At 50.3% G+C, this 22,015-nt stretch overlaps 1 protein-coding gene and 1 non-coding gene across 2 annotated transcripts; both read left to right on the top strand.

Moving 5' to 3' along the window:
- Positions 1–1,907: 1,907 nt before the first annotated feature.
- Positions 1,908–19,791, top strand: SESN2 (sestrin 2). Its single transcript, XM_027965423.2, has 10 exons — positions 1,908–2,305; positions 10,133–10,198; positions 11,956–12,153; positions 12,609–12,791; positions 12,904–13,116; positions 13,945–14,095; positions 14,810–14,928; positions 15,528–15,718; positions 17,150–17,294; positions 17,887–19,791. The coding sequence occupies exons 1-10, from the start codon at positions 2,243–2,245 to the stop codon at positions 17,971–17,973; spliced, it is 1,416 nt and encodes a 471-aa protein (XP_027821224.1). The 5' UTR covers positions 1,908–2,242; the 3' UTR covers positions 17,974–19,791.
- TRNAG-CCC (transfer RNA glycine (anticodon CCC)) lies at positions 9,868–9,940 on the top strand. Its single transcript has one exon. It is a non-coding gene; the product is annotated as a tRNA-Gly (tRNA).
- Positions 19,792–22,015: the final 2,224 nt, after the last annotated feature.

Here is a 22,015-nt window from a genome sequence, read left to right as displayed (position 1 = left end):
ACTTTCTATGCTGCTGTGCTGCTGCTAAGTCGCTTCAGTTGTGTCTGATTCTGTGCAACCGCATAGGCGGCAGCCCACCAGGCTCCCCCATCCCTAGGATTCTCCAGGCAAGAACACTGGAGTGGGTTGCCATTTCCTCCTCCAATGCATGAAAGTGAAAAGTGAAAGTGAAGTCGCTCAGTCGTGTCCGACTCTTCAAAACTCCATGGACTGCAGCCCACCAGGCTCCTCCGTCCATGGGATTTTCCAGGCAAGAGTACTGAGGAAGTGGCATTTTAAAGCTTTCATTCAGACCACAGTTACTAATAAAGGCATTAATTGCTGGGCTAGAGTTCAGTGGCCAGAGATTTGCAGAGAGAAAGGCTTGAAGATCAAAGAAGGAACATGAAGGTGGCAGGTGATTAGGTTAGAAAAGATATATCGAGGCAGATCTTGGCAGATATTGAATGCCAGTATAGGGGTTGGACCTTCATTCTGTGACTGATGAAATACCTGTAAAGTTAATCTAAACATTTGACATTACAGAGTATATTTTAAAAGTAAAAGCTGAACCTGACATATTTGAGGAGGGTGACTTAGAGGGGAATTCAATAAGGAAGATTTAGTCAACAAGGGCATGTTATTGGCAGGATATTTTGTTAGGTGGCACAAGGCAGAAGACAACGATGTCAAGATGTGGACCCTGCCCTCAAGGAGCTTATAATCAAAACTCATGTCCACAGAAAAGTACAACACAAGGTAGACTGTAATAAGTGTTATAACAGAGCCCCAGCCCAAGGGTCTCAGCTTGGCTGAGAATGAGGTTAATTTACCTCTCCCAAGAGTCTGACCAAGTCAGGCTTGGGAAGCCTCAGAGGGGCTGTTGGAGGTCATTCAGTCCACTTGAGCTCCTGCTGGGATTCTCTATCCCTGGTAAACATTAACTTTGAAACAAAAAGTGGAGCTCTGAAGAAAAACTGTCAAGAGGCTGTGGGAAGTAAATAGAAGAAGATGAAGTCAGCTTTGAGGTGCTGGTAGAAGCGACTTCTCCCAAATGGAGAGTTGAAGGCCAGGAAATGGATGAGATGGGGAGGGAGAGTGTGCCTGGGGAGAGGAAAGATGAAAACAGAAACTAGGGGAACACCCACGTTCCAGGAGGTGGGAGGAGAAAGAAGAGTCAGAGAAGGAGTGGCCAGAGAGAGAAGGGAGCGTGGGGGTGGGGGTGGGGGACAGTAGAATACCTTGTCACAAAGTTTTTAGAAGAGGGGGGAGAGAAGGCAAGGTGGGAGGCCCCAAGGGAGCAGAATAGGGGAAACTGCAGCAACAGGGTTTGAGGTTAGACATGAAGTTGCCAAGGAGATTCCAGTGAATGAAGGCTTCTCCAGAGACTCCAGAAATAAGCTGGATTCCCTGTGTCTGGTACATTCTAAGGTGGAGCCTTCCCGGAGGCCAGAAGAACAGGGCTGTGTGCTCCGATCTCCAAAGATCGGGCGGTCAGCTCTGTAATTAGCACTACCTCTCCTAACCCGAACCAGTCCCTCCAGGAACCGAAAAGCTGAAGAACATACTTGGGAGGGATTTCACACCCATGTGTTTCTGGCCCAGCCCGGTGAAGTCCCGTTTCATCATGCAGCTTTAGTGACTCTGCGGGGCTGTCACTCTCATCTGGTATTGCCAACATTCTGACTAAAGCCTCTTGCAAAAGTTTGCAGCATTCGCCGGAGGCTGACTACAGCTCCCAGAATTCCCCGGGAGCTTCCCGGTGCCGATTGGCTGAGCCCCAGGCTCCTGAGGGGGTGTTCCCCCGCCTCCCCGGGAAACAGGCATCTGATTGGCTGCGGTGCAGGGGCTTCTGTGTCCCCGCCCTTCCCCAGGGACCGCAGCGGGCAGAGCGGTTCTGCTGGTGTCAGATCCTGGCAAGCGCTGGCAGTTCCGAGGCGGAGATGCTGAGGAGCGCTGGGTTCGCTAGCAGCGCTGGCCACTGCGGACTCCCGAGGAGCTCCGGACCGTGAAAATCCCTGCGCAGCGGCCAATCCCGAGGCCATTCACCCCTCCAGAAGCCAGACAAGCGGAGAGTCCAGCGCAGCGGAGGCTGTTCCCGGATCCTGGGCTTTCGGAGCGTTCTGGAACCCCGAGAGACACCCCCGCGGGCTCTAGAAGCTCCCCCAGCGGCCCCCAGTCCCGGCTTCCCGCGCGCGTCTGTCTGAAAGCCCCTCGGGTGCACGGGCGGTCGCCGAGCCGCGTCTGGGTCCTGGCGCACACCATGATCGTTGCGGACTCCGAGTGCCGCGCGGAGCTGAAGGGCTACCTGCCCGGGGCTGGAGAGGTAAGCAGCGGGCGAGCGACGCCACTCTTCCCTCGAACCCAGAGCCGCGTCCAAGCTTCGGGTTGTTGCGAGCTGAGTCTGTGAGCCGCCCCCTCGGCCAGAGGAGGGGGAATGGAGCGCGTAACCTGGAGTGGGGTTGCATCAACCGGCAGCCTCGGCCCCCTCTGCCTCCGCCTCCTCCCCCCTCCCCGGAGCGGGGGGCGGGGATGGGGTAGGGATTGTAGAGCCCTCCGCGGCTCCCTCAGGCTCCCTGCCAGAGAGAGGGGAGCCTTTTCGAGGTTATCTTGGGTTTGGGCCCTCGTCTAGGGAGTGTTCAAGTCCAGGCAAATCCCGGCGCAGCGGCCGGACCACTCCTCCTCCCCGCCCCCTTCCGCAGGTCCCTTCCTCTAGGCTGGGGCTAGAGGAACCGTTTCTAGGTAGGATGTGTACCGGCTCCAGTGCCCCCGCTCGGTGATGGGAGTACTTGGTGCTGGCCCACGAAGGTCGACCCCGTCCCTCGCCCCCACCTGCACCCCCGATTTGCACTGAGGGCGCGGGAGCTCCGGGGCCTTGGCGGACTGCCGGGTATGCCGCGGTGAAAGCTCGCAGAGGGGAAAAATCCTGTCCGCGGCTCCCGAAGCCAAGCGCCGATTTGGCTGTGCCCTACTAACTGATCTGACGTCCCAGAAGTTTGTTTTGCAGAGACTGCCTTTACAGTAAGGCTGGGAATACGGCTGCACCCAATCTGACACCCCCCTGCCCCATTACCACCACCACGGACCATGAACATCTTGTTTATTACGCACCTACTGGATGGCAGGCTCCGGTTCTGCCTTTTCTCTGAGTCCTCAGGACTTAAACGAGCAGAATATGAGCTATACTGTTGCCCCTCCTTTAGGAGATGAGGAAATTGAGGCCCAGGAGGGGCTGTGGAGAGGCTTCCTTGGCTCACCCTGCAAAGCAGCTCATTCTTTGGCTGTGGTATGTTTAGGATTTCCCAGTGTGGTTGGCTCAGCAGGGAGTTTTGCTTGTTTCTTTGGTTTCCAGGCCTGGAGCCTGGTGCAGGTGTCTTACTAACTGGGGTTGGGAGTCAGACCTGTGCTAGTCCTGAACTGTGATCCTGGGAATAAATGGCTGCACTTTTCTGAGCAGCTTGGTTTCTTGGAGTCCTCGGTTTTCTGTTAGCTTGTCACCACCACCCCCACCACCCCCACCACCCCCACCCCCCCACCACCCTCACCCCCCCCCACCCCCCCACCCCCGCATGGTTTAGGAGCCCAAGTGAAGGAAGGAAAACTGCTCCTGCCTCTTCTCAGCTGTGTGACTTTGACCAAGTCATCTTACTCTCTGAGTCAGTTTCCTTCTTTGTGAAAAAAAAAAAAAAAATAGAAATAATTTTCTTTATTGAGAGCACCTGGGCACTAGAGCAGGTGTGTCCCCGGTTCATGTCCCCCAGCCCTCCTACTTTCTTGCTCTGTGACCTTGGCCAAGGGATCCCTTCTCTGATCAGCAGCTTCCTTCCATCGGGTTTGGCCCTGTCTCCGAGGGATTGTTGGGAGAGTTAACTGAGAAGACATGCAAAGGCCAGTGCACAGTGCCTGGAGCATAGCAACTAAGTCCTGCGTCAAACACGCTAGGTATTGTTAGAATGTGGCCACAGCATGTATTTCCCCTTCCCCAGAGTGTCTCTTGCAAGGGGGTGTCTGAGCCCGCCCCTCCTTCCTGAGGCGAATGTTGGCTCATCTCTCTTTGGGACAGCGTCTGGGAAGTGATATGGGGAGAAAAGCGAGCTCCAGGTGGACTGGGCCGACTCCGAGGGTGGGGCCTTTAGATGGAAGCTTGCTAGCTGTCAACAACAGAAGGGGTGGGGGAATTGGTAATGTCAGACCCCCTTCTACATATTCTTCTCTCTCAAGAAAAGAGGACCTTGGGAAGATGTCTGTTTTAAGCAGAATCTTTTAGAAGACAGTAGGGTGCTGAACTTACAGAGCCCTGTGCCCAAGCCTTAAGGGAAGCTGGACAAGTACATACAAGTACATACAAGGAATGTACAGTCCCCTCAACTCTCATACTGTGACCCACAAGTCAAGGCCTTCAGACACTTCACTCTAGTACTGTTAGTGTGTTCTCAGAGCCCTCCTGAGCTCTTGAAACATCACTGCTTCAAGGAAAGTGTTTCCTTCCCCACCTCTGCATACCTGCTTCCTGTCCCCCTTCTTCATTGCAAGAGCTGTTATCCCAGTTATAGTGTAGCAGTTGTGTAATCAGGCATTTCTTGTCTGTGTACCTTGCTAGACTGGAAACACTGTAGGCCCCATCACCAGCACTGTTCTTAGCACCTAATAAGTGCTCGTAACTATTTGCTCTTGTTGGCTTAGCTGACCCTTGTGAACTGTGCACAGGCTTTGAAGTCAGATCTGAGCTTGCCTGTCTGGAACAGGTCTCCAAAAGAGCCTCAGTGAGCTGTCTCTGAAGAAGGGATCAGTTCAGTTCAGTCGCTCAGTTGTGTCTGACTCTTTGTGACGCCATGGACTGTAGCACGCCAGGCTTCCTTCTCCATTATCAACTCCTGGAGCTTGCTCAAACTCATGTCCATGGAGTCGGTGATGCCGTCCAATCATCTCATCCTCTGTCATCCCCTTCTCCTTGTGCCTTCAATCTTTCCCAGCATCAGGGTCTTCTCCAATGAGTTGGCTCTTTGCACCAGGTAGCCAAAGAATTGGAGCTTCAGCTTCAGCATCAGTCCTTCCAATGAATATTCAGGACTGATTTCCTTTAGGATTGAAGAAGGGATAAGAAGACCTATTTCCCTCCAGGTGGTTGTGAGAAATCAGCCAGATCATGGTGGGGAGATGAGTTTATGGCACCACTCACACATGCCTCTCCCAAAGGAGGACTCTGACTCCCTCTCAAGTGTAAACCCAGGCAAGTATCTTGAATTCATCAGCCCACGGGGAGGGGAGTCTCTACCCATGCCCAGCTGGCAGAGTAACCTCGAAAGAGTCTGTAATTCAGTCCTGGAGATGGCAGGCCTACCAGGAATAAAGGCTGAGGCTGATCCGGGTGGCACGCCGAACCCTTGCAAGCCAGACTGAGCTGAATTCAAATCTTGAGTTGGCCACTTGTCAGCTGTGGCTTAACCTTTGGAACTTTAATCTTTCCTTGTGTGCAGAAGAGACCCCTACTCCCACTCCCGAACTTATGAAATTAAATGTAACCAGTGTGCTAGTGTCAGAGTTAATATGAAAGGGAATTGTGAGTTGACGTGTAAATCAGGAGCCAGGCACGGAGTGCTGAAGTGATTGATCCTCTCCTCGCAACCATCCTGATTCCGTCTCAGTTGAGTGACCTCCCAGCTAACTGACCTCAGTGTTCTCGCTGCCCTGGGTGGTCCTCTCAGTTGAAACTCACTGGTTTTTTTCTCTGCCCCACCGTAGCTGTGTTGCCTTAGGTGGGTCACCTGCCCCACTCTCGTCTCCCCTTCTTCATCCATATAGTCAGGGAAGGGATCTTGCCTTTATCAGGTGTGTGAACATGGATCCTGAGCCACATGTGGCTATTTAAATTTAGATAAATTAGATTTTATTGAATTTAAAACAGTTTTTTAGCTGCACTCGTCACATTTCAAATGCTCGGCCGCTCTATGTGAAAGTGTTAGTCGCTCAGTTGTGTCCGACTCTTTGCGACCCCGTGGACTGTAACCCACCAGGCTCCTCTGTCCACGGGATTATGCAGGCAAACATACTGGAGTGGGTAGTTGCTCCCTTTTCCAGGGGATTTTCCCAACCCAGGGATTGAAGTCGGGTCTCCTGTGTTATAGGCAGATTCTTTACCATCTGAGCCAGCACAGACGCCACCAAGGAAGTGACGTGAGGCTACCATCTTTATTGGACAGTGCAGATGAACAATATCCATCACTACAGAAAGTTCTATTGGACTTGCTGTGCTAAGTACTGGGGTCACAACAGGGAACTTGATCCAGGGCGTGCTCTCAAGGTATGAAACAACGCAGGATAACTAGGGCTGTTACTGGGGCAGTGGATCCCCTGGACATGTGGACAGGGAGAAGGAGCCTCTCACTCCTGGTGAACCCCAGAGGCAAAGCCTTGGGGCCACTGAGACCTTGAGAAGTTTACAGAATGGGAATAGTTTCTGCAGTTGAGGAAATCTGATTTGTATCCTAACCCTGCTACCTCTTTCCTGGCTGAGTGACCTGACCTCTCTGAACCTTATTCCCCATCTGTAAAATGGGAACTCCTCAAGTGCACATGAAATAAAGGCTTAGCCCATGGCAATCAGTGTTGTTACCTACCATTATTATTGACTTCCTACCCCAGGAAATAGGGAAGGGCTGGTTTGGAGGTGTCATTTCTTGGCGGTGGGCCTCTGCTCTGTCCACTTCCTCTCAGGTTTGGGGTGTCTGGGTTGGGGAAGCATGCAGAGTATTGGAACTCTGGATTAGAATCTACTCAGTCTTGCCTTCAGGGCTTTGAACTTTCCGCTACCTTTGCCTGGAATGCTGGTTCCCTATATCTCTATAGGCCCTTTACAGGCCCATCAACTCATTTACGTATTTGATATTTAGATACCAGCTTAAAGGTTGTCTCCTCAGTGGCTTCCCCTGTCTAGGACTGGAATACTGCACATACTTCTCCACCCCATTATACACTCTTTTATTGCTCTTTTACTCTATAGAATCTATGATTTGAAATCCTATTCATCATTTGTTTAATTGTCTTTCTCCTTTGAATTTACACTCTCCTAGAATTTACACTCTGGTACTCTTGCTGCCTATAACGTAGTCATAAAAAATATTTGTCAAGGGACTTCCCTGGTGGTCCAGTGGCTGAGACTCCATGCTCCTGATGCAGGGGGGCCTGGTTTAATCCCCTGGTTAGGGAACTAGATCCCACATGCCACAACTAAAGATTCCTGATGCTGGAGCTAAGACCCAGTGCACCTAAATAAATAAATAAATAGTTTTAAAAATTTTCTTTCGAATGAACAAATTAATTCTGGTTCTATCTGGAAAGCACTTTGCGCAGTGCCTTATACTTGAGAAAGCAATCAATGAATGGAGTGAAACAATGGCCCTCCCTGGCAAATTATGCCAGGTTTCCCACCCAATTAAGTTAGAATTGCTGGGCCTTGGCATTGGTATTTTTTTTAAAAACTTCTCAAAGGAATTCTACCTGTACAGCTTGGGTTGAGAAGCCCTTGTTTGAAATAACAATAAGGTTAATGATCGCTGACTTGCTAAGTGCTTGCTGTGATAGAGGTACTGAGGTAAGGCCTCCATAGGCATTATCCTCATTAAATCCCCATGACTACCCAGTGAAAGTAGGTACTATTATTACCCCATAATTTGGAGAGGAAACTGAGGCTCACATTGCTAGCAGATAATAGGGGATGGAGTTGTCTTTTGAGCCCAGGCATTTTGTGTCAACAGTCCCTATCTTTTAAGGGTACTCTGCTTTATTGTCCAAATCATTATCATCATCTTCACTGAGGCCGATAACGTTGGTAGATCCGGACCTATCACGTAAAGATCCACAGGCCTCAGTTTCTTCCTTTGAGAGCTCCTGGGGCAGACTTTAGAGAGGGAGGGGCTTCCCGAAACTGTTCTCTGGCCCTCCCTACCTAGTACCCTGGTGGGCCCTCCCTGTCCCCACCGCCCCGCCCGACCCCCCCAGTTCCTTCCTGCCCTTCCCCACCACACCTGGCTGTGGTTTTCTGTCTGTCCTTAGGTCGCCTGAGGGGGAGGCCCAGTTTGTGGAGTCAGCAATCCTTATCTCCCAGACAGAGCTGTTAGGCTTTTTCTCTTTGGTGAGGGAGGAGGAAAGCTGAAACAGGAGTGCTTGGGGATTGTGCTGGTTTCTAAGCCAGACTTGGACCAGCCTGGTCTGGTAGATCCCAGAAGTATGGGTTGCAAAGGACCTGAGCAGTCAGCCCAACTGCCTTCTTTGTCCAAGATTAAAGCTCAGAGAGTCTAAGTGACTTTCTCGGAGTCACACAGCAAGTTAGTGGCAACAGAATTGGTACTCATACTGGGGACTTTTGTACCCTTGTTCTTTCCTTTGTGGTCTTTCAGAGCCCCAGAGCTCTGCCTCCCTCAGGGGGCTTTTCAGTTCAACCCCTCAGTCCTCTCCACCTTTTTGCAACCCCATGCACTGAAGCACACTAGGCTTCCCTGTCCATCACCAACTGCCGGAGCCTGCTCAAACTCATGTCCACTGAGTCGGTGATGCCATCCAACCATCTCATTCTCTGTCGTCCTCTTCTTCTCCCACCTTCAATCCTTCCCAGCATCAGGGTCTTTTCAAATGAGTCAGTTCTTCACATCAGGTGGCCAAAGTATTAGAGCTTCGGCTTCAGCTTCAGTCCTTCCAATGTGTGTGTGATGGGGTGGCTTTTAGCTATGTGAAAAAGAAGGTTCACTTATCCTTAGTCTCTGGACACCTGGGGATTAACACTAAGTCTAGATTGGTATGAGGAGGGGTGAGTTAGGGCAACATCATCTCTGTTCAGTGAGGATATGACTCTGGCTTGGATAAACTGTTTCTAAAGCCAGTGCTAAGACAACCCCTGCCCCCAACCCCTGCCGCCCAGGTATCAAAACAAATGAGTAAATAAAATTGGTGGTTTCCATAGAGGCTCCTACACCCACTTCAAGATACAGCTGCTGCCATCAGCATTGCCCTCCATGTAGCTCTGGTTTCTTCATTCACAGACTAGTGTGAATTACCTGGCCCTGCTCTTCACAAAATGTACTCTGGAAATACGGAGACCTAAATCAGATAATTAGAAGGCGATGCTTTCAGAAGCAAAAGCACTGGGAATTGTGGGGTCACAGATGAGGGTCAGAAGAAGGTGCTCAGACCCTGGAAAATGGAGTTAATTCCACAAAAGGTGTGACCCCTGAGAGGGATCTGAGCCACTAACTATCTGGAAGGCAACAGGAGGTGGAGGCAGGATTTTAAGCCAGTTGATGAGATTTGCACTCGAGAAAGTTTACTCTGGCTATTGAAAGTTTGCCCTCGTTAGTAACCACCACAGTCATGTACTCACTAGATCTGCTTCTGGTCCCCGAAGTGGGGTTGCGGGTGGATGCTTTATTTATTCATTCATTCTGTTGTCTTGGGAGAGGATGGAGAAGGGGCCAGGGCTGTGGAGGCAGGTAGCCCATTGGTGAGGCAGTGGGTGGTGGTCCAGACAAGGGTCAATGGTGTCTACTCGGTGGTGGTGGATGAAAAAATGACAGTGAAGCTATATCATAGGAATCTAGGAGGCTTGGTAACCTGGTTTCAGGATATAAACAAGGGAGTTTCTCATACAAGTTCTCCAGGGGTACCAAAAGGTGGCCTCCTGGGAAAGTGCAACACTGTGGCTATATAATTTCCTTTGCCCCAGCCCCTGCAACTCAGTAGGGGGACTCCTGGGTCCCTTCCCAGTTCCTGAAGAACTCAGCCTGTGGGGTGAGCTCTCTTGCTTGTTTACCCTTTCTCCACCCACCAAGCTGCTCTCTATCTCCACCTGACTCCTGGTGCACCAGAAAAGTGATTCTAAAACTCACTGTGGGGATTTCCTTGGTGGTCCAGTGGCTAAGACTCCACACTCCCAATGTAGGGGGCCCAGGTTCGATCCCTGGTCAGGGAACTGATCCCATATGCCACAGCGAAGATCAAAAATCTCATGTGCCTCAACTGAGACCGGGCATAACCAAATAAATAAATATTTAAAAATAAAATTAAAGCTCAGTGTGGCCCCTCCTTATTGTGGTAAGGAGAAAGAACTATCTTCTCAGTCCTCCCTTTTACCTCTGACTGACCATGATGTGTTTCCTTCAAGGAGCAGAGAGAGAGCCGCGTCCGACGAGGCCCCCGAGGGCCCAGCGCCTTCATTCCAGTAGAGGAGGTAAGCTTGGCAGGGGTTAGGATTGTTGTTGGTCCCTGGGAGGAAAGGACATGGGGCACTGAGTGGGTGGGTGGGGTTTTCTGGTCTCTTGAATTGCAGCTTTGAAACTACCCCTTCAGGTTGCTGACTCATTTAATCCACAAAACAGCTCTGCTCGAAGCAGGCATCTCAGCCCCATTTTACTGGGAAGAAACAAGCTCCAAGAGATAAAATGCTAACAACACAGCTAGGTAATGAACAAACTTGTGGTTCCCAGAACAAGACTTGTTTTTCCTTAAGAAGGCGGAACTATCTGTAGTTATCTTCTCACCCTTGAATGTACATGTATTAAAGTGGTTTTTTTTTCTAGCTTCAAGTGTAATGGATGTTCATTATTTTAAAATTCCCAGTGTTTCAGAAAACTTCAGTTTCTTGTAATCCCAACCCCACTGAGATAATCACTGTTAACCATTTGCCACTGTTTTCCAGACTTCTTTTCATTTGGAGCCAAGGTCATAGTTTGTAACATGATTTTGTTAGTGTTGTTCATTTGAGGAGTTGGTTTTTTTTCTCATTGGTTGTTATGTTTTGTTATTTCACATAATACATCAGAGACATCTTTCATCTACTGAGTCAGATCATGCATTCATTTATTTAACAGGTGTCTGTTGAATGATTAATCTGTCAGGCACTGTTCTAGGTGCTGGGGATACAGACAAACAAAACTCCTTGCCATCACAAAACTGCCATTCCAGTGGGGGGTTTGTGGTGGGGAGAACTTCAAAACACACACACAGACAAATTAAAAAATAATCGTTTCCTTCTTTTCCTTTGGCCTTCACTGAACAAAGACAAACATTTCCTTGTCCTCCTTGCCTTCCTAAATGTGTAGGCCAAATAGTTAACGAGCTGTTAACAAATGTCTGACCTCTCCAGTTCCTTTCACCCTTTGTAAATGGATGAAAGCACACAGCCACCTGCTGTAGCCCAGAATGTTAAACTCAGATATTCTTATCTTTTTTTTTTCATTGATAAATAACTACTCTTCTTCTGTAAGAGAGGAAAGAAATAGTCTTTGAACTTAATTGGGAATTGAATCCTGGTTCTTCATTTATCAGATCTGTAACCTTGAGCCAAGAATGAAACTTCTCTGGGCCTTGATTCTCTCATGTGTCGGTGGGGGAAAATAATCCTATTCACCTCACAGGAAGTTGGGAAGAACTGATGAGATAATATAGACAGGGAAAGCTCCAAGCTCAGACCCGGCGTGGAGAAAGCACTCAAGAAATGTGAACTGTTTTGCATCTGCTTCCAATGACTGCACAGCTTTGCACCATTACTACCAAGGGCCCAGGTTCAATCCCTGGTTGGGGAACTAAGATCCCACAAGCCACGTGGCGTGGCCAAAAAAAAAAAAAGAAGCTCTATGAAAGTAGGAGAAGCTGTATTCTAATCTCTGTGCCTGAGTCTTTCTATCTAAACTTGGAGAAAATTAGTCTCTAATTTCATAGTTATGAGGGTTAAATGAATCAATATGTATATTTTGTTTGAATAGCAAGCATTGTATAAGTATCGACTACTATTGTATAAAGTGTCCAATAAGTATTTTGTTAATCACTTAATGAAATATCTTTTCCTCCGCTGATCTCCTTTTTGTTGGACATGGTGGTTGTCTTCAGTTTCTTGCTATTAAAATCACAATGAATGCAGTGAATATGTTGGTTTCTCTGGTGGGGAGGGCACGAGGGAGTCACCCTTTCCTCACGTTTGCTTGGCAGGTCCTGCAGGAGGGAGCCGAGAGCCTCGAGCAGCACCTGGGGCTGGAGGCACTGATGTCCTCGGGGCGGGTGGACAACCTGGCCGTGGTGATGGGCCTGCACCCTGACTACTTTACCAGCTTCTGGCGCCTGCACTACCTGCTGCTGCACACGGATGGGCCCCTGGCCAATTCCTGGCGCCATTACATCGCCATCATGGTGAGCTGGTCTGAGCCTGACTTTCATAGGGGTGGGTTCATTGTGGGGTGCAGCCCTCAGATCTCTTTGCTGGGGGCTTGATTCCACAAACAGGAGAAGAGGAGGCTCAGAGCAGAGCCCTAGCTTTATCTGACCCTCCATCGAATTTTAGATTTTTTAAAGTAGGAAATTTAATTTTTATTAAATTAAATTTTATATTATGTCAGAGGATCATTGTTTTACAATGTTGTTTTAGTTTCAAGTGTACAGCAAAGTGATTTAGATAGACATTTATCCATTCAAAAAGACACTGTCTCAGCCAGGACCACCCAACCAGCGGCAAAGCTGGGGTTAGAACCTAAGTTCCCTGCCTCTCAGGCAACAGTGAGGCTTATGACGTTTCCCTCCATGGGGTGCCCACCCCGAGCAGGGCACAGGAAGAATAGGGTGACCTGGGCTCTGTCCACCACCTCCAGGCTGCTGCCCGCCACCAGTGTTCCTACCTGGTGGGCTCCCACATGGCCGAGTTCCTGCAGACTGGCGGTGACCCTGAGTGGCTGCTTGGCCTCCACCGCGCCCCTGAGAAACTGCGCAAGCTCAGCGAGATCAACAAGCTGCTGGCCCATCGGCCATGGCTCATCACCAAGGAGCACATCCAGGTGCAGTGGGCAGGGAGGCGGGTCCCCGGGGGAGCGTGGGGCTGGGATGGGGCTTGGCAGGCAGCCTGGGGCAAAGCAACTGAGCAAGTCTGGCCTTGCCTTTTCTCTCCAGGCCTTGCTGAAGACGGGTGAGCACAGCTGGTCCCTGGCCGAGCTCATCCAGGCCCTGGTCCTGCTCACACACTGCCACTCGCTGGCCTCCTTCGTGTTCGGCTGTGGCATCCTCCCTGAGGGGGACCCTGAGGGCAGCCCCGCGCCCCAGGCCCCTTCACCCCCCAGTGAGCAGAGCACACCCCCTAGCAGGGACTCGCTGAACCACTCCGGGGTAAGTCAGGGGCTTGAGTCTTGCTGGGAGAGGAAGCAGTGGGGTGGTGGGGGGGCCCTCCCTGTCTGCAGCTGCTTCCTTATCACACCCTGGGAGACCTTAGAAAAGTATTTTCTTTTCTTTTGTTTTTTTAAGGTGTATTTATTTATTTTTGGCTGCACTGGGTCTTCCTTGCTGTACCGGGGCTTTCTTTAGTTGCAGCCAGTAGGGGCTACTCTTTGTCACGGTTTGCAGGCACTGGAGTGCAAGTTCAGTAGTTGTAGTGCACAGGCTTAGTTGCCCTGCAGCATGTGGAATCTTCCCAGATCAGGGATCGAACCCGTGCACCCTGCATTGGCAGGCAGATCCTTAACCACTGAACCACCTGGGAAGCCCCAAGTCATTTGGTTCTGAAACTCAGTTTCCTTATGTGGAAGATGAGAATAAAGACTCCTTCTTCATTAAGGGTTCTGAGCCTGAGATGAAATAACCATGTGACTAGCCTCAGCATGGAACCCCTTGGGCTTAAAGCAGCTGACTTTCAACACTGTAACAATACAAAGGTTGCCTCTTATTCTGTAAAGTGGCCTTGTTTGTGTGTATTTTAAAAATACAGATACTTTCAAAAGCCCTTTCTTGTGAGGGGAGCTGACCCTCAGAGAAGACCTGTCTGTCCTATAGCTGCTTAAACATTACTTCCAGAAGCACAGGCCACGTGAGCTGTCCAGCACACAGAAGGCACTGGGCCTTCCTGATTGCTCAGAAAGGCCCTGCATGTGAGAAAGATGTGTGGGGTTTCTGGAGTCAAGGGAGAGGGGGCGGATGGTCACTGCCGGGTCAATCCTACAGGGCTTTGAGGCTGCCCGCGATGTGGAAGCTCTAATGGAACGCATGAGGCAGCTGCAGGAGAGCCTACTGCGGGATGAGGGCGCCTCGCAGGAGGAGATGGAGAGCCGCTTTGAGCTGGAGAAGTCAGAGAGCCTACTGGTGACCCCCTCAGGTACAGGGTCACAGGCATCCAAGTTCAGGAGCTGCCCCTTCCTTCCACGCTCTCTGCTGGGAAGCTGGCACCTTCATGTTACTGCACCTCGGTAGCCACACCCTAGCCACCACTTCCAAGAAGTTCTGAGCATGGGCTCTGGGGTCAGGCCTGGGTTTGAATCCTGGCCTCCTAGCCTTTCTTCTTTCTTTTTTGGCCAGGCCATGTAGTATGCAGGATCTTAGGGATCTTAGTTCCCTGACCAGGCATGGAACCCATACTCTCTGCAATGAAAGGCAGATTCTCAACCTCTGAGCCACCAGGGAAGTCCCTGTTAGCTTCCCTGGCAGTGTGACCACTGATAAGTCACTTGCTGTCTCAGGTCCCAGTCTCCTCCTCCATGAGGGATTCATGTGTAGGGAAATGAGACAACAGAAGCAAAGTGCTGAGCACAGAGCCTGGCCCAGGGTAAGCAGCTCCATAAGTAGCCACTGTTGTTAGGATTGCTGTTATTATTATGGGGGCCTTAGCCCCTGGATCATGGGTCTGATTTACCACCTCCCCCAGGCCTGGCTCCTGCCGAAGTCCTGGTTCCACTCACTGTGGCGAGGGGCATTCTTGGGCCCCCCTATTACACGTTCCCCAGCACCCCCTCCCCACTGATGATTAATGAGGGGTGGAGGCCTCTGTGCTCCTTGCCTTGGCTTCACTGTGACCTCTTTCTGACATCCTCAGTGGACATCCTAGAACCCTCTGCAAACCCAGATATGCTGTGCTTCGTGGAAGACCCCACTTTCGGATATGAGGACTTTACCCGGCGAGGGACTCAGGCACCCCCCACCTTCCGTGCCCAGGTAGGTTCCCCCTACTGGTCTTAGCATTGCTTTTTTAAAAGTAATTAATTATTTTTTTGGACCGCTCTGGGTCTTCACTGCTGTGTACATGCTTTCTTTAGTTGTGGTGAGCAGGGGCTACTCTGTTGTGGTGTGAGGGCTTCTCATTGCTGAGTACAGGCTCTAGAGCACAGGCTCAGTAATTGTGGTTCAGGGGCTTGGTTGACGCATAGCATGTGGGATCTTCCCAGACCAGGGATCGAACCCATGTCCCCTGCTTTGGAAGGTGGATTCTAAGCCACTGAAACTCCAGGGAAGTCCCAGCATTGCTTTACAAACAAGCAGGAATGGGTAATTCCATGAAAGAAGTGGGAGACCCTGAAGGTGAAAAGACCCAGCCGGGTCCTACGCTCAGGGGATCTTGACCACAGGAAGGAAGTCATCACCAAGCTGCATCCTCCTCAGCTTCTCAGGTCCAGACCAAGCAGCGGGTTAGATTTGTGGGGGTGGAGAGAGGCACTATGGAGATACCAGCTGTGCTGCAGAAGATGGCGTCTCTCTGGCCAGCCTCAGGCCCCAAGGATTCTACTCACTGACTGACCCCTTTCCACGTTTCTCAGGATTATACCTGGGAAGACCATGGCTATTCACTGATCCAGCGGCTCTACCCTGAGGGTGGACAGCTGCTGGATGAGAAGTTCCAGGCAGCCTATAGTCTCACCTATAACACCATTGCCATGCACAGTGGAGTAGATACCTCCATGCTCCGCAGGGCCATCTGGAATTACATCCACTGCGTCTTTGGCATCAGGTAAGTGAAAGTCCCCTCATCCAGGCATGGTGTACCACAAGCCCTCTATCCAAGCTCACAATTGTTTCCTTTTTCTCTTTGTCTTTCTTTCCCTTTCTTCCTGCCTATACTATTCTTCAAATCAAATATATTCCTTGGCTGATTATAAAAGATAATAGCCATCCTCAGTTCTTAAAAGGCTTTAATTCCACCCCCAGGAATAACTAGGGAGATTACACACACACACACACACACACACACACACGTATACTTACATACATACACACATATATACATATAAAGAGAGTTATGTTTGTATTTCCATTCTAAGTAGCAGTTCTTCTCTCATAATAAAGAAAAACAACAGAAATGCCCAATGGTGAAATTTGATTTTTAGTAAATTTAGAAAAAAAGAGATAAAAGAAGAAAATAAAAATCATTCATGATCCCACCTGCTCTTACTATTGTCAGGTATTGGCTTGGTCAAAGAGTTCATTTGGATTTTTCCGTCAACAACTTATGGAAAAACCTGAATGCATTTTTTGGCTAACCCAATATTTCACTGCGTGGGCTGAGCTGTGCTTTATTGGCCAATCTCCCGCTGGCCAACCTCTTTCACAAGTCTCCAATCCAGGAGAAGCCAAGGATGATGGGCATCTTAGGGTGTATATGTGGCACATCGTGGCCTCCCTTGGTGCCCAGCTTCCAGGTCCAGGCTGCTCCACTCTGCAACATGGCCCTTGCTCCTAAACCTTTGTTTACCAAATCTGCCCTCTAGTCTAAAACCGGTCTTCCTCATCCACACTGATCCGTGATGACTCACCGCCTCGCTGGACTGGGGAGGAACAGAATAGCTTCTAGACTTGTCACCAACTTGCTCTTTGACTTTGAACAAGCTGATTGCCTTCCACAGGCTTCAGTTTGCCCATCAGTAAAATGACTACCAACTCCTTTTTCCCTTTCCCTCTTCCTTCTCCAGGGTAAACATTCACACTGATCTCCTGCCCCATCTCCCATGTATGGCCTTAGCTGTAAAGTGGTGACTATGAGCGTGGAGGCAGGCAGAGCTGGGTTTGAATTCCATTCCCAGCTGTGTGACCTGGGACTTCACTTCTCTGAACCTCCATTTCATCTATAAAGTGAGACTGATGAATACAGTACACTGTATACAATAGTATTGTATCCAGTCCTGTACTGAAGTTTCGAGGATGCTGTGAATATATGTCCACATGGTCAGTGCAGCGTGCTCGGCCTCTGTGCATTCCCTTGCAAGTCCAGTGGCCTGTGATATATGACATTAGCTGCTTTTCTAAGAGGAACCAAGCTTCTAGCTGCTTCCTACCTTCTGCCTTTTCTTGCTGCTCTCTGTCCCCCTTCTGCAGAGTGGGGCTGGGGGAGAGAAGTTCTGTGGGAGCAGAGGTGTGAGTGATTCTTTCTGGGTCTTCCATCCAGATATGATGACTATGACTACGGGGAGGTGAACCAGCTCCTGGAGCGGAACCTCAAGGTCTATATCAAGACAGTGGCCTGCTATCCGGAGAAGACCACCCGAAGAATGTACAACCACTTCTGGAGGCACTTCCGCCACTCAGAGAAGGTGCGGCTCATGGGGGAGGAACAGGATGGAAGCCTGTGGAGGAGGCGAGGGCTCGGGACCATTGAGGTCCCGACCCGGGGATCCAACCTGAGTCTCTTCATGTCTCCTGCATCGGCAGGCAGGTTCTTTATCACGAGCGCCCCCTGGGAAGCCCATTTACTCACCCGTAAAATGGGTGTCCTCAGTGGCAGCCGGAAGGACCTGGGTTCATATCATAACACTGTCACTTAGGAGTTGTGTGACCTTGGGCAGGTCATTTTGCTTCTCTGAGCTTGTTATCTTGACAATAAAAATTTAAAAACTGCCTGTATTTCAAGGTCGCTGGGAGGATGAAGTGAGAAAATGAAGGTAAACCTCTGATCCCAAATAAATGCTCAGAGGTAGCTGTTGTTTTTAGCTTTGGGGGATAAAGAGGTTAGTCATGATCGGGATAAACATGCTTGAAATTCTCCCACAGTCCTTGCACCAAGTTACTCAGAGCCTTAGGAAAGGGAAGGATGAAATGGGTGGTCAGGGATGATGGCACTCTGGCAGGGAAGGGGATGGTGAGGAGTGACATCAGTTGCCAACAAGCCCTCGTCTGTGCCCCCAGGTCCACGTGAACTTGCTACTGCTGGAGGCCCGCATGCAAGCCGCCCTGCTCTATGCCCTTCGCGCCATCACCCGTTACATGACCTGACTCACGTGCAAGATCTGTGCCTGGAACAGCTGACCGTGGGGGGCATCCTTCTCGCTGCAAGGACTTCTCTGTTTGGAGACAGACCCTAATCTCTTACTGTCCCATACCCACCTACCCTGCTCTGGGGGTGGGCCTGGGGTGTGATGTGCAGCCTCCCCAGCCACACCCTCCTTCTCACTGGAATGGACAGGACCATCGCACTGACTCTGGTATCTCAGCTCTGCCCCTGGGGCGTCGGGGGCTGGAAGAGGACCATAGCGGATTCCCAGGTGCCAGCCCCTTCTAACCGCCCTTACCCTCAGAGGCCAAGGGCACAGGAAGGAAAATGGACTGAGCGTGGACTTGTGTGCCAGCAGGCGGGGGCCCAGGCAGCACAAGTACTTTGGCCTTCCTGGCCTGGGAAGTCCCTGGCTGGCCCCCAGGGAGAGGGGCAAACACCTCCAGGGACTGACACTCCAAGCAGCTTCACCTCTCCTCCAGCTCCCTCCTCCACAAGACTTCATTACCTCCCACCTGCCATTCACCCATCAATGTGAAAATCAGGGTCACAGCCGGTCTGTGCATCTGGCTCCCCAGAAGCCCGTTCTGTCCAGCAGCCCACAGACCCCTTGCTCCCTGGTCATGCCAGTCCTAGTTCAATTCCCTTGACTCCCTTTGCCCTCTTACCCTTTTCTCCACCACCTGGTGGAGTGAGGCCCCAGGAGAGAGACCAAGCACATCAAGCAAGTAGATTATCTCTAGAGTTTAAAGTCTCTGTTGGTTACTTTGCCTTCAGATGAGGAGGGAGTATTATATGATAAATTCTCTGTGTTTTGGTTTTACGTGGGTGAGGTTCTTTGCTGCCCACCCCTAGAGCCTCAGGCAGTGTCTGAGGGCAGGAGTGTTTCCCCAGAGCTGACCTACCTGGCAGAGGCTGGCACCCCATGCTGTCTCATCTCCCTTGGCCCTGCCACAGACATTTGCCAAAAAAGTGAGCCTTTCCAGTTGGTTCCAGGGACTCAGGGAGACAGGCAGGAGACCCCAAATTTCTTGTGTAGGCCCTGTCACGGCCAGGTGAGCCCCATTTCCACAGTTACAGACTGAGGGGTAGGACCACATTTTGTGATATCTGGGCCTTCACTCAGGTTCTGAGCCCGGCCTGCCAGCAGCCAGCTGTACGCATTGCAGGATCCCGAGGGCCTCTGGGGATTTTACACACACACACACACACACACACACACACACACACACACACACACACACACACACACACACACACACACACACACACACACACACACACACACACACACACACCCCTGCCTGCAGTCAGTCTGTCCGGCTACCTGCCAAGGACCTTCCCACCCCCATCCCAGTTTCTGTCCCTTCTCGGTTGCTTTTAGGTGGATCCCTTGGAGGCAGAAGCAGCCAAGGACTGATCCCAGGCACTCTGTAGCAAACAAACTGTGAATTCTGACTTCCCTTGCCCTTCTTCCAGTCGTAGGTGCCTCCCCTCCGATCGGCTGGGAGGGGACTGAAGAAAGGCAAGGGCCAAGATGCTGCTGCTTCTGACCCTCCTCTCTGGGGCAGGGCAGGAGAGGAGCCTGGTTCATTGTGCCACATTTCATACCCGTGCAGGCATGGGTGAGCGACTGGCACCCCTTTCCGGCCTCAAAGCCCTCCCTGCAGTGAAGCTGGGCAGGAGGAAAGAGGCCCCAGCATTGGGGTTTGGATTCTAGAGGGGACGTGATGACCGGCAGTGTCAAGTGCAGAAATCTTTGCCTTTGCTACCATTTCTGTATGATGAGAAATAAAAGTTCACCAAGGTTTTGTTTTGTACTTCTTGTTAATGGGCTGTTTTTCCATTTCCTGGGGGTCATGGTTCACCTCTTAGCATAAACAGGGAGCTGCGATTGCATCAGGGACCTGACCTAGCAGCCCGTACCCTGCTGAGCACTTGTGCCCAGTGACCGCAGGGTTGGGAGTGGTTGGCACTCAAAGTCTACTTTTGTCCCTTGGGTGTCCAGCCCCACCACCCCTCTGTGGCTGGCCTGGTGCTGTGAAATAATAATGGCTGTGTTATTTTTCTCACTCAGCCTGGCCCTGGGCTGGGTACTTGGAGGTCATTTCTCTGAATCTGCAGCAAAACCTTCCAAGAGAATTGAGACTCATGGGTGAAGTGGCATTACTGAGGCCATGTCAGGTCAGTGATAGAGCCAGGATTCCAGCTGGGGTCAACCTGATTGTGAAGCCATGGCATTTCACCTTGCTGTTTTCCCACTACCGAGATCCTCCTGAGGCAGAAGGAGGATATGTGAGAATTTCTTGGGGGACCCTCTGTTTCTCCTGCCCTGTCACTTCATTCTTTCTGGTTTCTCACCCCTTCCCTCGCTCCCTCCCCAGAACCAAGGAGATAGGCATGAGGAGTTAATGTGACTCCAAGTTGTACCAGTGCCATTTAGTAATAGCTGTGTGACCTTGGTCAATCATCTTAGCTTCTCTGGGCATCAGGAACTCCAGCAAACTTATCAGAAAAACCACATTATGACTAAGAGTGAAGACCGCTCCTGCTGGTTTCCCACTTCCTCTTAATGCTGCCGTCACAAAATGAAAACCAGGTCTCCTCCAGGAAGCCTCCCCTGATTGACTTCCCTGTAACCCTTTCCTCCCTTCATCTTTTAAAAATTCGTGTATTTTAAAAAATATATTTATTTGGCTGTGCCAAGTCTTATTTGCAGCATGCAGGATCTTTAGTTGTGGCATGAAAACTCTCAGCTGTGGCATGTTGGATCTAGTTCCCTGACCAGGGACTGAACCCCCCCTGTCCCCTGCATTAGGAGCACAGAGTCTTGGCCACTGAACCACTAGGGAGGTTCCCTTTAAATTTGTTTTTAATTGAGGGATAATTACTTTATATTAATGTTGTGTTGGTTTCTGCTGTACAACAGCGTGAATCAGCTATATGTCTACACGTATCCCCTCCTTCCATCCCACCCCTATGGGTCATCACAGGGCACTGAGCTGAGCTGCCTGTGCTATACAGCAGCTTTCCTCTATTTTACATGTGGTAGTACATATCCCTGCTTCATTTTTGCAATGTTCCTATACACTTTGTCTTCTTTCTACAGTCATCTGAGAGGGTGGGAGAGAAAATAAGTCAGACTTGGAGTACAGAACTTAGATTCTGGTCCTGACCTATCATTTATTATCCCTGGGAGGGGAAGGGTTAATTAGTTTCACGGTGTCTCAAGTTTGCACAAAAAACCAGGGCAAAACGTTTTCTTTTCCAGGTAGCATTATTGAGTGACTGTTGCCTAATGTAATCGCTCCATCGCCATAGCAACCCTGTGAGAAAGGAGCGGTGATCCCATTTTACAGATATGGAGAAGGAACCTCAAGTTACAGCCTAAGAATATGATAGAACCAGGTTCAAATTCCAACCCTGACACTTAATGTTGTACCATAAGCAAGTTACTTCAATTCTCTCTCCTCAAGTTCTTAATCTAGGCAACAGAATTAATATACCTAGGATCACAGGAGGGTTGTGTGGATTAAATAATGCATGGAAAGCACCTAGCACAGTTCAGGTACCTCGAACTAAGTCATTCTGTATTCAGATACCTGCTCAGCATCACAGAACAGAGACAGAATTTGCACCCTTGTCAGTCTGACTCCAAAGCATTACTTTAGTCCCCAGACCTCCTTAGGCCCTCAAGTCTGCATCTCTAAAAATCATGTTCAAGTTGATTTGCCTGTAGAATTGAAAACTCTTGGCTCCAGATTGGATCAAATGAATCTGTTTTAAACTTCTGCAGCCTGCAGTCCAGGACCTGGGCATGTTTACCCAGGTCGAAGCTCGGGGAAAGTTTCCGGTAGCTTAATTTTTGGTTGGTCTGGCTTTTGAAGACTATTAAGAGTAGTTAGAAACAGGAGCTGGATGAGTCTCCTCTGCTGCTGCTGCTGCTGCTGCTGCTAAGACGCTTCAGTCATGTCCGACTCTATGCGACCCCATAGACGGCAGCCCACCAGGCTACCCCGTCCCTGGGATTCTCCAGGTAAGAAC

Source organism: Ovis aries, chromosome 2, assembly GCF_016772045.2.
Source record: "Ovis aries strain OAR_USU_Benz2616 breed Rambouillet chromosome 2, ARS-UI_Ramb_v3.0, whole genome shotgun sequence".
In the NCBI taxonomy this organism is placed as follows: Eukaryota; Metazoa; Chordata; class Mammalia; order Artiodactyla; family Bovidae; genus Ovis; species Ovis aries.
Note: the sequence above shows the minus strand (reverse complement) of the source record. Positions and strands in the feature narration are given on the sequence as shown.

What these genes read in the sequence shown, in the direction of transcription:
- SESN2 (XM_027965423.2), top strand. Translation starts at nt 2,243, where the DNA reads ATGATCGTTGCGGACTCCGAGTGCCGCGCGGAGCTGAAGGGCTACCTG. An exon ending in CCTTCATTCCAGTAGAGGAG is followed by an intron (nt 10,199 to 11,955) that starts GTAAGCTTGGCA and finishes TTTGCTTGGCAG; the next exon opens with GTCCTGCAGGAGGGAGCCGA. An exon ending in CCCCCACCTTCCGTGCCCAG is followed by an intron (nt 14,929 to 15,527) that starts GTAGGTTCCCCC and finishes CACGTTTCTCAG; the next exon opens with GATTATACCTGGGAAGACCA.